General features: G+C 42.9%; 1 protein-coding gene across 2 annotated transcripts in view; it reads right to left on the reverse strand.

Moving 5' to 3' along the window:
* The window catches only part of adamts2a (ADAM metallopeptidase with thrombospondin type 1 motif, 2a), a 143,296-nt gene that overhangs the window by 5,187 nt on the left and 119,554 nt on the right, over positions 1–18,555 (reverse strand). For both annotated transcript variants that reach the window (XM_039617440.1, XM_039617434.1), the window contains exons 6-21: positions 17,641–17,797; positions 16,675–16,780; positions 16,255–16,398; positions 12,661–12,793; positions 10,725–10,838; positions 10,461–10,606; positions 10,103–10,278; positions 6,939–7,072; positions 6,734–6,857; positions 6,126–6,206; positions 5,872–6,035; positions 5,576–5,732; positions 5,360–5,495; positions 4,976–5,183; positions 3,584–3,713; positions 1,916–2,002 (exon numbers count right to left, since the gene is read on the reverse strand). In XM_039617440.1, coding sequence (XP_039473374.1) covers positions 1,916–2,002; positions 3,584–3,713; positions 4,976–5,183; positions 5,360–5,495; positions 5,576–5,732; positions 5,872–6,035; positions 6,126–6,206; positions 6,734–6,857; positions 6,939–7,072; positions 10,103–10,278; positions 10,461–10,606; positions 10,725–10,838; positions 12,661–12,793; positions 16,255–16,398; positions 16,675–16,780; positions 17,641–17,797 — 2,197 coding nt within the window. The remainder of the gene's footprint in view (positions 1–1,915; positions 2,003–3,583; positions 3,714–4,975; positions 5,184–5,359; positions 5,496–5,575; positions 5,733–5,871; positions 6,036–6,125; positions 6,207–6,733; positions 6,858–6,938; positions 7,073–10,102; positions 10,279–10,460; positions 10,607–10,724; positions 10,839–12,660; positions 12,794–16,254; positions 16,399–16,674; positions 16,781–17,640; positions 17,798–18,555) is intronic.

The raw sequence follows: 18,555 nt of genomic DNA on the forward strand, positions 1-18,555 counted from the left end.
CCCTTCCCAGCAGTCGGACATTGGTCCAACATCATCTTGGTAGGTTTGATGGTTGGCGGGTGTGAGTTTGTTACGTTGGTTTGAAGCTGCCTCTATTCCGAGTGAAACTTTGAATGAGTAAAGCCATCTCTTTCACAGATAAATGCCATTACATTCAATCCAAGATAAGGCATTGTTCATGTTTTCAATGTTCACCAAAAAAAAATGAGATCATCGGACGCTCTAAAATCAAAGTTTATGAGGTATTTCTGTATCTGATCGCAATGTGTAAAAGCCCAAATGATGAAGCACCCTCTCACACACACACATGCACGCGCGCACACACAGAGACATACACAATCACACAAACACGCAACGATTAAGGACGCTCATTCATCTAACGCATACATCTTCCCAAACACACATGCACAAAGACGCGCACCCACACACACACACACACACACACACACCAGTGCACTCATGCACGGATCGATACAAACACACAGGTGATGGACGCAAATGTGCATGACAAAACGTGATCCTGGCCGTAAAGAAAACGAGAAGCAACAGTAAACCACTGATCCATCTGAGAAAATGGAGAGGCAAATAACTGACCAAGTCCTGCATAATATAGGTCTAACCCTTTCCCCCAAAACACTTTACCTTTATTAAATATTCATCTGTATTCATGTAAAATCAATAAAAAAATACACATAACAGTCAAGGATCTAAGCGATCAATAGCAGTCCAAAGATTTTAGGCAAATAAGCTACAGCTTATTCATGGTAAAACATTATTAATATTATTGTTACTCATATAGATTTATATTTATAGTTATATATATAAATACAAATATATTTATAGATGTATTTGTTTAAAGTCTGCAAGCACAAATAAGCTGCATTTATTGAACTTTTGTATAACAGTCAAAGAGAGGATGGCTGATGATGAGGTGAAATGGGAAGCAACCTCAATTGGTCAAACTACCCTGTTTTTTTTTTTTCTTTCTTCTTCTTCTTTTTTTTTTTTGAGTCGTCACCTCAGAAGACCCTCCCACAAAAATCAAAAGGTTTGCTGACTTCACTTCCTGTCCCTGTGCTGAGTTCCTGTCAATCTGAGAATGGAACGTGGGATGAGACACCATTCTCATCCCCAAATGGAACCAATATGTCAGATGAGCACTTTAGCAAAGATGTCCTCAGATCACATTCACAGTAAAGCTTTCATATTATATATATATGTATATATATATATTTTTTCTATATAGATATTTATACCTTTTCTGTTTATTTTGACACCTGTTTCTCCCCCACATTGACAATGCGCTACAAAAAGAAAAAAGCGCAGCTGCATGATAGCACGCAGCTAGCTCGCGCAAATCACGGCCGCCGAATGCAGAGGGGGGGGGTCCCCTCGCACGTGAACGGCTCTTCGACACATCTCAGGAGATGCCAATGAAAACCTCGCCTTGCCACTACGAAATCCTTTTCACATCAAATTTTTTGTTGATCTTTTGAATTTTCGACTGGCCAGCGGTTACAACACAATGCTCCACAAAGGAGACAGAGAGAGAGAGAGAGCTAGAGAGACAGAGAAAGAGAGAGAGAGAGAGAGAGAGAGACAGAGCAAGAGAGAACCAACTAGCACACGCAGGAGCCAGAAACCTCCCCCAGTCAGAGCCGTCTCAGACACAGAGAGAGAGAGAGAGAGAGAGACAACATCCCCCCCCACCCAAAAGAGAAGCGAAAGCTTTTGCCGCTCGCTCACGGGCGTGGCACAGGCACAAGGCTTGGGGCAGGGGCGGGTCAGGGGGCCAGCCGGGGCCGGCCCTGCAGGGACAGGAGGACAGAAATGGGCAGGGCCCAGCAGAGGACAGACATGCAGCTGCAGCTGCTGCTGTGGAGGCCAGGCTGGGAACTATAGAGGGAGGTTTTACGTGAGGAGATCTTCGGGAAGTTGGGGTTGGGGCGTGACAGCCACTGGATCAAAATGTTGCCGTTCTTGTTGAGGTCTGGTGGGCCCTCTGCAGAGAAACATGGAGAGAGGCATAGAAACATTAAGAACGACTATAAGGGAACATTTGCAATATGTAACTTCTACACTTATGCCAGGGGCTAAGTCTAGTTTGGTTTTATCTGTTTATTAAATATATTACACCTCCAGAATGTGTCTCTGACATTTCAGCTGAAAATACGACAGAAATCGGTTCAGTTTGAACTGACATATTTACATGCAATGACAGCGACTATGTGACAATTTATTACATGATCGCGGCACATAATGTGTTGAAATTATGTGTGTATTATCATGCCAACAATACCAGCTGAAGGCCATTTTCAAGCTTTGCCAAATTACCTATTGGTGACATGAGCACAATCTCCATACTCAGATTGCATGGTGATTGTGTAATGGTGGCTCAAAGCAAGAACAGGACTCTCACTTGTTAGACTACTTTAATTAATCTTGATTAGGTTAGTCAAGCAGTTTTACTTCATCTGTAGTTACATGTTTAGGCAAGTAGCTGGTTAGGAGTAGAATCTTGTCACAGAAATAACTGCATGTAAAACATAAAAAAAGAAAAGTGGTGCTGTTGTGAGCATAGGCACTACACAAAAGACTGACACAGCCCCTCAATGATTTGTGGAATCAGTGCTCATTCATGCAAATATCAGCCAATGACAGGGCAATTAAATGCATTTATGCATGTACACATGGTCAAAACCAGTGAGCAGTAGTTCTCTGGGAGAAAATGCTTTGTTGATGCCTGTTGTCTGCTTTAAAGTGATAGGAAGGTAACTCAAATGAGCACTTGTTACAACCAAGGTATACAATGAATACCTCTCAGTGCACAACACATTCAATCTTGAAGCAAATGGGCTACAGCAGCAGAAGACCACACTGGGTGCCTCCACAAGTCACACAGTCTCACCAACACTGGACAATAGAAGATTGTCCAGTTTTGTTCAGAAAACAAGTTTCAATTTTTGTTGAAGGATTCAGATGATAGGGTCAAATGTTGGTGTAAACAACACAAAAGTATGGATCCATCCATCTTATATCACTTTTTAGGTGTGGGGACACCACAGCCAGATTGAGTATTATTACTGACCGCGACCATCCCTTTATGACAGCAGTGTACCCATTCTCTGATGGTTGCTTCCAGCAAAATAACGTGCCATATTACAAAGCTAAAACAATCTCAAACTGGTTTCTTGGATCTAATAGTGAGTTCACTGTACTCAAATGGTCTCCACAGTTACCAGATATCAATCAAATACAGCACCTGTGGGATGTGGCGGAACAAGGAAATCACATCATGGAACTGTGTGATGCTGTCATGTCATTATGGCCCAAAATCTCTGAGAAATGTTTCCAACAACTTGTTGAATCTATGCCATGGAGAACTAAGACAGCTCTGAAAGCAAAAGGGGCTCTAACCGGGGTTCTAGCAAGGTGTACCTAATGAAGTGGCAGGTGAGTACCCTGGACATTTTAAACCTATAAAAAATACTCACATTTAATGAAAAACGTCAAGTCAAAGGCATCATTTTGTGCCTCATTTTAGGGGCATGCATTTGTGAGCGTGGACTCGCACGACACTTACTGGAACATGGTGTCAGGCGACAAACTCTTATGGTGTCTGGCTTACTGTCGAGACACAGGCCGATGGTGTTGTCCGTGGTGTGACACAAAGCCTGTCTCTGCTGAGTCCCATTACCGCATGTCACTGAGCACTAGGGACACAAGAAATAAACACACACAATGCAAAAAATCACCACAAACTACCAGTGTTGGGCACGTTACTTTGAAAACGTAATTAATTATAGTTACTAGTTACTTCTTCAAAAAAGTAACTGAGTTAGTAACTGAGTTACAAGATTCTAAAAGTAATTAATTACTTGAAAAGTAACTATTTCGTTACTTTAAAAAAAAATGTTTAACCCTCTGGGGTCCAGGGTACAATTGGCCATTTTTAACTACTTTTGATTTTCCCTCCACATTTTACCTTTAAAAACTATTTACTTTGCCTTGTTTGGTATCATTCTTTTCAGCACAACCTCAAATGTCTGAATTTACAGTTATGTTTTCATTTTGACATACTGTATTAAAACAATTGATCTAAAATCAGACAAAAAACATAAAATCTGAGTAGAAAAAGTTATATTTTTACTGTAACAACCACAAACATGTTTATTGAATCATATTTCATAACTTTAGATGCAAATATAAATTGTCAATTTTAAAATCCTATGCACAAGTTTTGCAAACAACAAAGTTATTTGCAGCAATTTACCTTTTACCCTTTTTTTAAAACAACCATTTCAAACTATTTACAGAACAATCAGCTGTTCTTCAATAAGATGCCACACAAATTATTTGTGCCACTCCAAAAAAAATAATTTCTGTCCACTACAAAGGAGAACATCACAGCCTGATACCTGCAGGTCTGACAGCAGCAGGTGTATCACTCCTGTTTCTACCTGGAGACAGCAGTCGCCTCATTGTTCTGACACACAACACAAAACTATCCACAACACTACACACTAACTACACAAGACAACACATTAACTACACACTCCAAACACGCTAAACTTCACAAATCTCTCACATCTCGAAAGTCGCTCTCTCTTTTTCTGCTGTCTCTCTCTCTCTCTCTCTCCGTCACTCCTAAAACTTCCCCCTCTTCCTAAACAACGAAATGTCATGTTGCCATATCATTTTTTGATTGGTCGCCGAGATTACTTACAGCTACTTCCGTGCAACTGATATAAGATACGGTAAGCTGAAGACAGCTTCAACAGTCTGTTGAAAAATAGTAACGCCACCGCACCGCATTTTCTTATTAGTAACGGTAACGGCATTGTAACGATAGAAATAGTAATTAGTTAGATTAAAGTACCGCTGTTAGCAACGCCGTTAATCCCATCACTGCTAACTACTTACAAAATGTGAACAAAGTGCGAGCATCTTCAAGGTTCTAGTTTAGCCTACATACCTGTGACCACTGTCCAACTCTCCACTGGGTGGGGCAGGAAAATCGGTTGCAGGATCTGCGCGACTCTGGACGGTTGTCGTTGCAGTGTTTGTTGTGAATAGCACGCGTTTTGTTGTCATGCGAAGGTTGGACGCAGCTCACCGATCGGACTTGCATGCCCGTCTTTCCACATGGCTTGCTGCAGTTCTGCCACTCCCCCGTCACCCAGCTGGAGAATAAATAACAGCAAAGACAGGAAAGAGCGTCGAGGGCCATCAAAACATATCAACCACAAAGGAGAACAAAGGGCGACCTGAATGCAGAAAAAGTTGCTTTAATCTGAGTGTGGATTCCCACTGTAAGTCATATTTTCACAGATGTTGTGCTTCTCATGTGAACACATACATGGGAGGAGGGCAGGCCTTCTGGTTGCAGTCCCTCATGCCACCTCTCGGTTTCATGTTGGACTTGTTACAGAACCTTTTATGAACCATCTTGCTGTCGACTTTTCTTCTGCAGCCGTATCGCAGGTGCTGTTTTCCTAAAAAAGGGTGGAAAAATCAGACATCAAATCATAGAAACAACGGTTTCACCATAAGAATTTTCTTTGTTCTACTGTACCTCCACCACAAGGCTTAGAGCATTCAGACCAGTTCTTTGGGGCCCATTCATAAGCGCTGTCCTCCACTAGCATGTTGTTCTGAATTCCAGAGTCAGAGTCTGTTCTCAACAAGTACTTGTATGACAAATTTACATCCTCATCCCCGTGTAGTTTCATCTAAAATCCGACAGATCATCATAAAATTAATGAAGGAATCTAGATAATGCATAATTTCAACTACAAAAGGTGACATTATGAGATTATTATGAAATTTAGGTCATTATAGATTCATTTTTAAAGCCATGTTGTTGCGTACCATGATCAGAACTCCATGTCTGAGAGGCCCGGTTGACTGAAGGGTCTCCTTGTCATTGTCATTCTCATATTCCCACTCCACGCCCTTCTCTATGACTGAGTAGAATTCTGGCTTCTCCATGTCCCCGTTTATGAAGAACTGTCCTGATGCCACATTTTTCACCACTGCAGATGGGAGAAAAATTGACAACACTGCAATGAGCAAATCTACATTCCAGAATCTGGCACAGAAGCAAAAGCTAGATTTTAAAATACCTAGAGTGTGCGAGGTGGCTTTCAGCTCTTGGATCAGTAAGTGACGCGTTCCCCGGGGGATTTCGAGAACTTTGAGGAACCCTGAAATAAAACAGATATCTGGTTTGTGCTAAAAAGTCAGTTTTACTGTTTCATACCAAAGAATTGCACCAAAGCCAGTAAAGCTCCCTTTCTAATTTCAATTAAATATCCTTGCACACTACTGAAAATCCCTTTAGTCTTGATTATTTTCATCCAGGGAAAACATCTGATTCTGAGAATTTCGCTGTTATAACATGGAATTCTCCCAACACCAAGGGTTAGATAATACTGTCATAAATGTTAGGTTATGAAGTGAGTGTTGACGTAACTTCTTGGCAATGCTCGAATGGAAACATGTGAGGTTGGATTTTTACTGAGGTTTGCGGCAATTTTAAAACATTCCTCTAGAGGGCGATGTTTAACCAAAAGATAAAATTAAATAAAAACAGAGAGTCCAGTATGACAGACACCAGCCAAATGTTTATACTGTGCTTACCAGAATGACAGCTGGCTGCTAGACTGGTAGGACTGAGTCAAGTCTCCTCTATGAAACGAATTAAGGGTTATTCAGTGTGTTAGTGGGTTACCTTGTTTCTTGGCGTTACGTGTGATGGTGTCTTTGAAGATTTTGCAGCTGGAGTTGTCACCTCCACACACTCCACAGTTGTCCTCCTGCTCCGAGGAGCCGACCACTCCGTCACATCCCACTTTCTGTTAATAAAGGAACGCAGAATTTGACACATGCTGATCTGAGCACCTGTGCGGCTGTCTTTCCACGCGCATGGCCCTCACCTTACACTCCGCACCCACGCAGACACTGTGTGGGTCCTTGTATGAGCACCGCGTACCATCCAGGACCACTGTCTCCGTGAAGACTGCGGTTCTGGTCTCCTTGGACTGACAATGCAGGTAGCAGCGTTTGCTAGCTGGAAGGCAGACACAAATGATCACAGAGAATGAAAACCACCATCCAAGCGATTGTCACAGTGTCACCCCTGTGATCTGACTTGAAGATTTCATGTTTACAACCGACATGCGATTATTTTTATGCTCTGAATAAGCTCTCTGTGAGTCAGCGCGACACTTTGTCTCATTGTGTCTGTCTGAGTGAGTCATACTACAACTGCATGAGCCCCCAGAGATGAAGCCTGGCAGATAGTCCGAGTGTGAACGAACACTCCTACTTCATCACATTTATTACAGATGGCTACAATCCAGAGACCTTGTCTTTTGGAGCGTTGACACTAATAAACAGGTGGGAGACATGCAACAAAACTGCTCAGTTCGATCACATGGAGAAAACACAATCTTGTCAGGTTGGACTGAGAATGCACAAATAATGTACAAAATCCCTTCTCAGTGTTATAAGTCTTTTGCTGCTCTGTGGCAGTTGACACATGCACACACATTACAGCGGAGAAGAAGAACTACGGAGGCTAAACAACAAAATATATAACCTCTATTTTCTGGTTCTCATCTGAGGAATCACCAGTCTAAGCAGACATGCCTAGACCTAGGTCTCCCCAGCTATCTCCTTCACTTCTTCTGGGGGACACTGAGCCAGCTGAGAGACATAATATGTCCAACATGTGCTTGTTCTTTCCTGGGGCCTGCTCCCAATTAGATATGCCCACAAAACCTCACCTAGGAGGCATCTCAGTCAGATGCTTGAAGTACTTCAACTTTGAATGTGGATGAGCAGTGGTGACTTTACACTGAGTCCCTATTTATGTACCAAACTCTTTACCCTATCTGTATGAGTGAGCACAGACACCCTACACAGGAAGCTCATTTCCACTGCTTGTATCTGCGATCTCGCACTTTTGTTCACTTCTAACATGTCATGGCCATAGATCAGGAGTAGGCAACTCCAGGCCTCGAGTGCCAGTGTCCTGCAGGTTTTAGATATCACCCTGAGTCAACACACCTGAATCAAATGATTAGATCATTCAACAACCAGCCCTCTGGAGAACTTCAAGACATGTTGAGGAGGTAAGTTAGCAATTTGAATGAGCTGTGTTTGATCAAGGACACATCTAAAACCTGCAGGACACCGGCACTCGAGGCCCACACCTCTTAATCTTTGAAATCAGGCGTTTGCCATTTCAGCAGTATAAAATCAAGCCCATAACTGTGCAGTCTACCTTTACAAACATTTGAGAAAGAATCGGTCATTCTAATGAACTCAATGGTATCGAGGATGGTACTGTAATAGGATGCCACCATTGCAACAATTTAGTTCTTGAAATTTCTTCCCTTAAAGATTTTCCGCAATCAACTTTAAGTGGTTCTATTGCAAAGTAAAAGTATTCAGGAAAGACAGCAACTGAGCCACAAAGTGGCAGACCACAAAAAAATCACAGACTGGGGTCGCCAAGTGCTGAAGCGCCCAGTGTGTACAAGTCTCCAGCGCTCTGCTGACTCAATAAGTTTAGAGCTCCAAATGTTCTCAGGCATTAACATCAGCACGAAAACTGGAACTTTTTGGGAGCTTCCTGTAGCTCAGACCTCAGGTTTTTGTTCATTCACTTAAAATGTCTTTTTTGAAGAAAAAAAACAACGACAACAAACAAACATCTGTCATTTAATTGTTTATTTATTATTTAATGTTTTTGGTGCAGTAAATGTCCAAAATCTATGCCCTTCTTCACATTTTTAAATGCCATCCAGTGACCAGTATAGAGCTTTTGCCTAGCTGATTCTTATGTTGGACAACTCTGACATAGATGGACCAATAAATCAGCAGTTTCCCTTTCACATTGAGCTCTTTTTTTAAAGCCTTGCAGAAGCAGCAAGACGCAGCCTTAGCTTGTGTCAGAAGTGCAAACTTCAAACTAAACATCAGTTTTTAATCCTAACTTTAGACATACTCTTCAACTATGTACAATAATACATGCAAAATCAAAAACACAATTATATTTAGTGTTATATTTTAGATCATTTCAAAAGATATTTTGGATTCAGGTACTTTTTTCAATTTGACATTGCAAGGATTAGAGTTATGGTTAGCACATATGATGACTTAAACCTCAGAGAGTTAACACAAGAGATAAATATAGGTGAGGTTCTCTACATATAGATTAATAAACTATAGAAGAGAAACTACAAGTTCACATTCAGAGCAGACACTGTACTTTGTCAGAGTCACAGTACACACACTTCTGGAGATGTCAAGCTATAAATTGAATTCAGTTAAACCTCAGTTTTTTTCCTCTCTCATAGAAGCATGCGTACATTAACACACATGCAAGCACGAGCGCACACATCGAAAGGTAATTTGAGATGGTAAAAGCTTTGCTGAAAAATCTGCCATTTGGAAATAATAAAAATGAAGAAAAACAATTTAGCAAGACCTTCTTAGCTGACTTTGAGTAGCGTGACCTCTGTGTAGATAAGGAGACAGCTCAGCACTTTTCTCGAGGGCTGCCCTTTAGTTGGACGATAATTTAATATGTATCAGGAAGGCAGTGACATCTCAACTCAGAGGCAAGGGTGGAGCTTCACACTCACACAGTGTAATGTCAAAGGTTTGGAATATTAAGCAGAGAAATTTAGGTTTGGGTGAATATGAGAGTTTGTCCACATGTGCCAAATGTTTGGATGCAGAAAAAGTTGGAGGAGGAGTTCAAATGACATCAGCAAAAGGGTGGAGAAAAAGAAGACACTGAGTTCATAGAAAATGAGTTTGAAAGTTGTGGCTTTTTACATTTTTTTTTGTGGGAGGGCGTAGCCATACTTCAAAGCTGCACTCACTGCCAGATGTCAGTGACCATAGAAAAACACAACCTATATATATAAACGCTCCACAACCCAGCCACATTCAAGACTGTGCTTCCTCCTCTTGTTGGCTTTCATTTATATTTATGACTTCCACAGTATATCATCACTTAAAGTTTGTCTTTCCCAGGCTGGCTCATATCTCCACCCCAATACATCGTTTGCACGTGCATACTCACGGTCTGGGTGTTCATAAGGCAGCCAGTGGTGCTTGTTGGTGTAGATTTCAGAGTGAAGGGCCCAAGCGTGGCACTGCTCTTCTCTTGGATCGCTGTAAATATCCTCACACTCGTTGGTGTCGCACATCTGGAATTGGGAATCCTCCCCCACGCATTTCCGGCCTCCGTTGTGCGGTCTGGGGGAGTGGCAGGTCAGAGAGGACGGGAATATTTTGCTCTGGATTATTTTTTATCTCTGAAACCTTAATCATTCACATTTTTCAATCATTTTTATTAATGGCTCCTCTATCAGGAGTGACACAATACCTAAAACTGATATTTGTTTTTATACATGCAGTGTATAAAAAGAGTTTCCTACGTTGGATTGTTACAGCTGCGTGTGCGAAACTGTACTCCTCCACCACAGGTGCGCGAACACTGGCCAAACTCGCTCCATGCACCCCAGTTTCCATCTTGCCTCATGAGGTCGGGGGTCAGCCAGATGCAGTGACCTCTATAGCAATGCTGCAACAGGCCAAGCACATAAGTTACCAGTTGGAAATATTGTACAATGAAATACATTTTCTTTGCCTTCCAGTAGCATTGCGCTACACTTTATTGTAATAAAACAGTGTATAAATACCTTCCCTTCCCCACACATGGTTCCATCAATGGGTGGCCCTTTCTTAGTCTTGCAGAAGAATGGATTGTCTGGGTGGCTACACCACAGCTGCTTGCATGGTTCAAATGTGCGATACTGTGGGACACAGAGAGAAACCCATTCTCATAGCTGAAAGCTCCAACTTCCAACACACGCTAGTAGGATGAGATTAAACACTGAATAACGGAAGCACAAGTAGAGATGGGAGGAGAGATATCACAACAACAATAGCCACAACAATAGTATTATATCCAACACTAACAACACCAAACCTGTGCTGAGTCACTGCACTGTACATTATGCTCCACTGAGAGATACACAGCCATTCATGCAAACTAAACCAATGGATGTGTGTTTGCGTGAGAGAGACAAGACTCTCATAATGAGACAGCCTACAGCTAAGAATGTCACCACGGAGGGCAGAGGGCAAAAGGTTTCAAAAGCCATAGAGTGAGGTCACAGTGACCTCTAAAAATGCCCCTGGACACAGATCAAGTCCAAATTCTCCTTCTTGTCTGATATAAGCCACAGATGAGGATATCAACCAACCAAACCGAAGTGAAGTCCAGTGTCTGAGGGGCGGTGCCCTCCTCCCTCCAAAGGCTTTTCTACCCACCATGACCCCAGTGGACCTTTACAGGTCTTAGTGTGAGTCACAGTCAGTGGGTAGACTGTGGTAGGTAATCAGCAGTAAGATCAGACTGGAGGATCCTAAAAGCTGAGGAGAAAACATGGAAAAACAGCCTCTGTTCTGGCTAGGCCCTTTCCCCTTGGATGGGAAAGGCATCTTTCCAACCTTTTCCGCTCGTTTAAGTCGCGAGAGTGCCAATATAATGAGGCTCTTCCTGCCAGGGCTGCAGTGATTTAACACAGATTTTGCAGAAGAGGACTCGGGATATGGTACTGTTCAACTGCTGGACTGCACCACAGCCAACCAATGAACCAGTAGCTTCACAGTTGTTTTGAAAGATTTTAGCGCCACTTTGAAGCATTTTAGAATCCTGCAGACTAACATCCAACGTTAACATCCAAACTATGACAATGGGTAGGACAGATAAACAAAGTACAGTAAAAAGAAAAGAAATTGAAAATAAGGAGCAACATTACAAACAGTTACAACTTCAGAGGACAAATAGAAAAAGAAAGTCTGAGAAAATAAAAGACGAGGCCACATGTCTTCCAGGAGATGGGGTAACCTTACCTGCATTCCTGCCTGCCCCGCCTTTTGTAGCTGAGGGGAATGAGTTTGACAAGAGAATAGAGGGTAATCTAGCAAGGTGTGCAAAGCCCCTGAACAAGCTGTCAGTCAATTAAGCAACAGCCTCCCAACAGCGTGCCACAGTGGCTTCACAGTCATAGAGCGGGTGAGGGTGACTGGGGTAAAAAGGCCGGGCAAGATGCTGCAGCTGGGTGAAGCTTTTCGTGTTTACAAAGAGCTGCTTGTGACAGTTTCATGTAAAGGCACTGTGGTATCAAGGCATATGTAGTGTTATTATAAACAAATAAATAGTTTATTTCTATTTAACATTAACAACAGAAAAGAAGTATCTATCAAAACCAATTACCTGCTTTTAAGTAAGATGTCAATCCCACCAGAGGCCGGGAGAGGAAACAGAGGACATCAGAAGAACGTGAATAGCTGTGTATGAGTGACTCTCATTTCATTACAGTGTGGCTCTTGGTTAGTAAGGAAAACCTTCAGAGCTTAAGGGGTCACATAAAAAGTACATATGCCACAGTGAAATTCAGCAAACTGAACTGAATTAACCGATACAAGCAATTCAAAGCGAGCGAGAGGATAAAGTGATGCAAAGGTTGCAGAGGTTGACATCGTTGTGTTAGCTGAGTTTTCAGGTGTCAGTAAGCTAGCGACTGTATGCTAGTAAAGAGACTGTTTAGGACTACGCTGGTCTCTTACCGCGGTGCACGTCGTGTAGCCCACGCCGAAGTCAAAGCGGCACTGCTCGTTCATGGAGTAATGCAAACCAGGAAGTTGAGGCAGCGATGGCCAGTTGTGGTCAAAAGGGTCATCACGAAGACAGTCATAGGAACTGAAAGAAGAGTTTAAACATGTGTTCATCTTAATTTTCTTTTTTCTTTTCTATGTACACTATCGTCTGGCATTCTTTAGCCATAAAATGAGGACTGGGACTAATATCATATTCTTGTATTGATAAATTAACAATTAAATGGTGTTGTCACAATTTGGCAGACTTTAGTTTTCTCCCATTCTAATGACTTGAGCATGTGCATCTGCTCACTGGATCACTTTCGCTCCACCAACCGGTCACAGCAGATGGCATCCCTCCCTGAGTCTGGTGGAGGTTTCTTCCTGTTAAAAGGGAGTTTTTCCTTCCCACTGTCGCCAAGCACTTACTCAAAGGGGGTCATTTGATTGTTTTGTCAATCAAAACAATCAAATGACCCTATAGCCATGGGGGTTTTCTCTCCACGATTGTAGTGTCTTTACAATATAAAGCACCTTGAGGTGACTGTTGTAGTGATTTGTTGCTATATAAATAAAATTGAATTGAATAGATTAAGTGGGATAAAACAGCAACTCTTCAACTTCAGTTTAATTTTGGGGAAGTAGAAAAATCTGGTGAGCAAAGACTGGTGTTGGCATGGCCCAACAATGTCTGCGGGTTCAAAAGTGCTGTTGGGTGGCATGATGGCATGCGCCACACCGTATTCAAGCGATGTCTGAGGTCCTCTGTGCGTGACTGCTTCTTCCAATCCTCACCCGATGTGCTGCCTTCTCACTTGAACACTGGATTTTTCTACTAAAAGCTACTGTTTGATTTCTGAGGTGTGGCCAGAGCTCCAGCTCTCATCACCAGCAATGATCCCAAACATTAGAAGTGGATCAGTTTCACCCAGATGTTTCCTCCCTGTGTAATTTGAGATCTACCATAAAAATCACAGAGCGCACATGCAAGTAATCAAAAAGGGACACTGAGGGAGTGAACTGGAAGAAGCAGCCACAGTGGAAGCAGTGAAGCTTTGCCCGAGAGAGTGGCATATAAAGGGAGATCAGTGATGAAAGATTAGCAGAAACAAACACTTTAATTGGTTCAGTGTGATTTTAGCACAACTTGTAGATTTCCATGCTGTCAAATAGCCTAAAAAGTAATGCAAAGAAGTAATCAAATGCCTTTAGAAGTTTAGGATATCGCTAGTCTTTATATATGTGAACATCATGGACGACATAATTTTATAGGATTTTTGTACTTTGTAAAGTACAGAGTGTATCAAAAAGAATCATCTGATTCCAAAAGGCTATATCATTTAAAGCAGGGGTGGAGGAACTTGAGGTCTCAAGGGACGGTGTCCTACAGGTTTTAGATGTGTCCTTGATCCAACACAGCTGATTTAAATGGCTTCAAGTTCTCCAGAGGCCTGAAATGAACCAATCATTTGATTCAGGGTAATATTTAAAACCTGCAGGACACCGGCCCTCGAGGCCTGGAGTTCGAAACCTGTGACATAGAAGGCTGTGGTGAATTTTAAAACCCATGGATGAATGCAAAGTTTTACATAGAAAAAACTTAGTGTTCACAAGTGCTCAAAGTGCCCCCCTCCACACTCATAACAGTCAAACCTGTCCCATACATTTGCGAGCATGCAGCCGCTGATGTTGTTAGGGTACTGTAGAAATGTTTAGCTTATTTTAGAGTTTAGACATGTAGGAATGTTTAGTTTGTTTTAGAGTTTAGACATGTAGGAATGTTTAGTTTGTTTTAGAGTTTAGACATGTGTTAAGATAGAATGTAGAATTATGGTAGAGACACTGACACTGCCCTGGATATAAATAAAGGCCTGACTGTGTCATGAACTTAGGAGTAGATCTTAGGAGACCCTCCCCAGTTGAACTGTGAAAGTAAGACAAAGAGGAGTTAATGCTGAGTGGAAATTCCCCAGAGGATACCTGTGTGGGGGTCTCAACATTTGTAACTTGATAACTGTGGTCTGGAAGGGAGATGGTTTTTATGGCCCCTAGGAAGAGACACACACCCACAGTGTTTTAACTGTTACACTCACACATCCACATGCACACTCACTCACGTAGACACGTGGGTACGCGCACACACAGGCACTCACGTGCTCGTGCACATAGACACAGACACAGAGTTTGCAGCACATTGTGGGGGATTTATGATGGGGTCGCTTCTATAAAGCTGGGTGTAACTAAGGCTGCGTTCACACCGAACGCGATAGAGGCGAGCGAAAACGCCCTAAACACCCCTAATTTGACGCGTGCACATTCGCACCTCAACGCGTGTCCAAGAAAAACCCATCGCGCCTCAAAATTGCATCTTTCCACGCGCGTGGACCGGAAATGTGGGAGGAAGTTGTGCCAGATGTGTTGTGCTGCAGATGTCCTCTGAATAAACACATTATCTTGTTAGCGGAAAGGTATTTGTACATCAGTGGGAAAATAGCGGGACAGTAGGCGGGCTTGCTAGCTTTTGCGCGGCTTTATCGGGTCAGTCTGAAAATTAAAAAGGAGAATGAATGAACTTAGCAGGTTGCCCGATCTCCTCACTTCTGTGCCTCCAAGCTCGGTCCTTTTTATTCCTGTCTCGGTAGAAGTAGCAGCTGGCATCATACAGCTCTGGGTGATTAGCCACGGCAGTGATGAGTTTTTCCTCCATACTGAATGAAGAATGAAGGGCTTTGGTTTGATCTGCCCCTGTGACCTGGTTACAGCCACGTCACCGGCCTCCTGATTGGTTGTCGGGGCGCGATTTGATGCCGGAGTTCATATTTTCCAACTCCAGCGGTTGGCGCGATGCACGGGCGTGTGCACAAATGCAACACACAATCTGACACGCGTGGTTTTCTTCGCGAGTCAAACGCGCCCCACGCGGTACACTGACGCGCGTTTCACGGGTTTTGGCGTTTTCGCGACGCAAATCTGCTTCCGCATGTTCGCCGGATGCGCAATCGCGTGTCATCGCGCTCTTTCCATTGACTTTACATGTACACCTGACGCTCTGGCCGCCTCTATCGCGTTCGGTGTGTGCGCACCGTAAGAAAGAGGTGGAAGATCTTTACAGAGGGACACCGGCCTCATCTTCCCTTCTAGAAGTGCATGCTTAAATGAAGATGAATAGAGATGAATAAAGATTTTGTAAAAATGACTACTGGGTCCGGTGCCATCTCTGGAGGCCCGAGGAATAAAAAAGAACCGGGGTAAAACTGATTTCCCAACAGTACCTATCAGCAACTACAGGCAACAGGAAACTCACAAATCTGCTCTTTCTAACAGTACATGTTTCTATTGTTAACACTGAACGGTTGCAGAGTTAGAGCGCTTTGAAATCGGCTGATTCGGTTTGATACGCCCTGTATATTTTTTATTCAAACCTAATCTTAAAGACAGCACAGACTGGCAATATCCATGCATCAGCTGGATCCAAATCATACCGATGCCAGCCCTGACCTTTAAAAGCCCATAAATCAAATACTTCTGTACGTGAGGTTGCATGTGTATGTGTCTGTGTCTCACTGAAGGTATCGTCCCAGCTCCTGCATGCTACATTTGGACCATTGAAAGCGGTGGAAAGCAGCTTGCACCAGAGGAGCCATGATGCTGCCCAAGTGCACCTCGTCTCCGCAGCGGTTTCCCTGGCCATCATGCTCCATCCCCAGCCTACACAAGAGCGAGAGAAAGAAAAAAAAAAGAGACATCAAGAGAGAAGTAAAGGGAAAAAAGATGAACCAGTGGAGACAGATTGGGAACGTGTGGGAGTTAAAGAACATGAAACAAAGGCGGGAGGCAGTGTTAATTCACTCAACAGATATTGACTGAAGTGGACCAGCGATCTAAAGCTGTAATGCATCAATCCAGTTCTTCAAGTGACTGCTTTGTTTTCTTTTGTTGTGCCAAGTTAGCAGGCTCGAACCATCATCACGGCAACGCACTTACACATGTCCGGTCTCGTGTGCCACCACAAAGGCGGAGGAGAAACCGTCCTCGTGGTTCAGGGTGCAGCTCCTAACCGGGTGGCACATGCCTGTCACCGGAGCATAACCTTAGCGACAAGGAAGAGAGAGAAAAACTTGAAAGATTTATAGACACACTAAAAGATTTATAGACGCTCAAACAATGATAGAGACAAAGTGTTCCAAATAAGCATTACAATTTTGGACAGTCAAAAGAAAATCTGCGACACCGCTCAGTCAGTCAAAAGTAGTGTTTCATCTCACACTAATCTATTACATTACATGAATTTTCACAAGAATTTTACTTATCAAGCTCATAATCACACTGAAACATTTCTGGTCAGTCACCAAAGTCATACTGAAATACATTGATTGGTGAGAGGAACCCAAAGACACACTTATATTTACCTCTCACCCCAATGTCAGACTGCTATATAAAGATATATATGATGTATGATCCACACACCCACAAAGAAAACTGTGTCACCCACATAAGAACAAATGTGTCTGGATTTGTGTATCTGATCCTAACCCTAAACCGTCCCCTCCCACCTCTGCGTATGCTAATCTCTTGCTCCCTGTGAGCTTTTCTGTCCTGAAATGCCTTTAATTGTGACTCTGTGGCTGGCCCTTCTCTGTTTATTGATTTTCTGCTGCTGAAGGATGAGCCCAAGGGCAGCTGAAGGGCTTCTGGATAGCTAGGCCACTGCCTTTAGAGGCCTCTCCCCTGGGCCTGACTGTTAGCCTGTACTCTGCTGCACAGAAAAACCACCAACCACCAAAGCCACAGCAGCACTACGCAGCTACATGAGAGAAAGGCAGAAAGAAGAGAGATTTCTCTGAATGATGGATTTTATTTTGTCAGGGGAGCAAATGCATTTGATTTAGATGCATGTACCATTATGCTAAACACATTATGAAAGCTGATTGTGTACATGTCTTTAAGTACCCTGCATTCCCGTGGGGCCAAATTCCTGCCGTGTGAGGAAGATGGCGTGGTCGTGATACTCGGCGTCCCCTGTGTCTTGCTTCTGTTGCAGAAAGGCCCAGCGACACACATTCTCCAGACTCTGGGATGGGTTTCCAAGTTCAATCAGGCTCATGGACTGGAAAGACATTCACACGCAAAGGTAAAATAAGAAGAGGGATTAAAAAAAAAAATCATACAAGAAACATTGTTTCTTGTTCTAGTTCTGAAACATTATCCTCCTCAGCCCTGTAGGGGGCAGTGTCACAATGTTATATATTGTCAGCACATCTTGTAAATTGCTGATGTGTACAACAAAAATACACACACACACATACACTCAGGGGGAAGGACAGTACTTACAAAATAATAAATGAACTCTGAATTGATAATTTCAGTCATGAACATGAACTAGAACAAAAGCAGCCTGTTAACGAGCTATGCACTAGTAGTCAAAAACATGCCCAATTACAAAATATTTACTTACAGTTACTTGCATAATGCCAACACCCACACAAACACCCAGATGCTTGCAGTTGCTTCCACTCACCTTCACCTCGCATGCTCTTTCTTATTAGGATCTCTGCTTATCTACACCCCGCCCCCTTCGAAGCTTTCCATGTCTGCCTTTGCCTCTTTTCTACATTCGCTCTCTGTTTTCACACATGCACAATGCACAGCTGAGAGAGTGCGCGCGGTGTGAGTGAGTTGCACTGAAGACATATGGCCTGCCTCTGTACACATGATGAAGTGTGAAGCCTGCACACCGCGTAAACGCCCCGTTAGACAACGCACGGTACACCTATGTGGTTCCTCATGTTCATCAGTTGCTCGTGAGTGTGTTTCGGGGGTATTTTTAATGATCTTTCAAAATGTGTTTGCAATGGTGTGTCGTGT

This window comes from Oreochromis aureus, linkage group 2 (assembly GCF_013358895.1).
Source record: "Oreochromis aureus strain Israel breed Guangdong linkage group 2, ZZ_aureus, whole genome shotgun sequence".
NCBI lineage: Eukaryota > Metazoa > Chordata > Actinopteri > Cichliformes > Cichlidae > Oreochromis > Oreochromis aureus.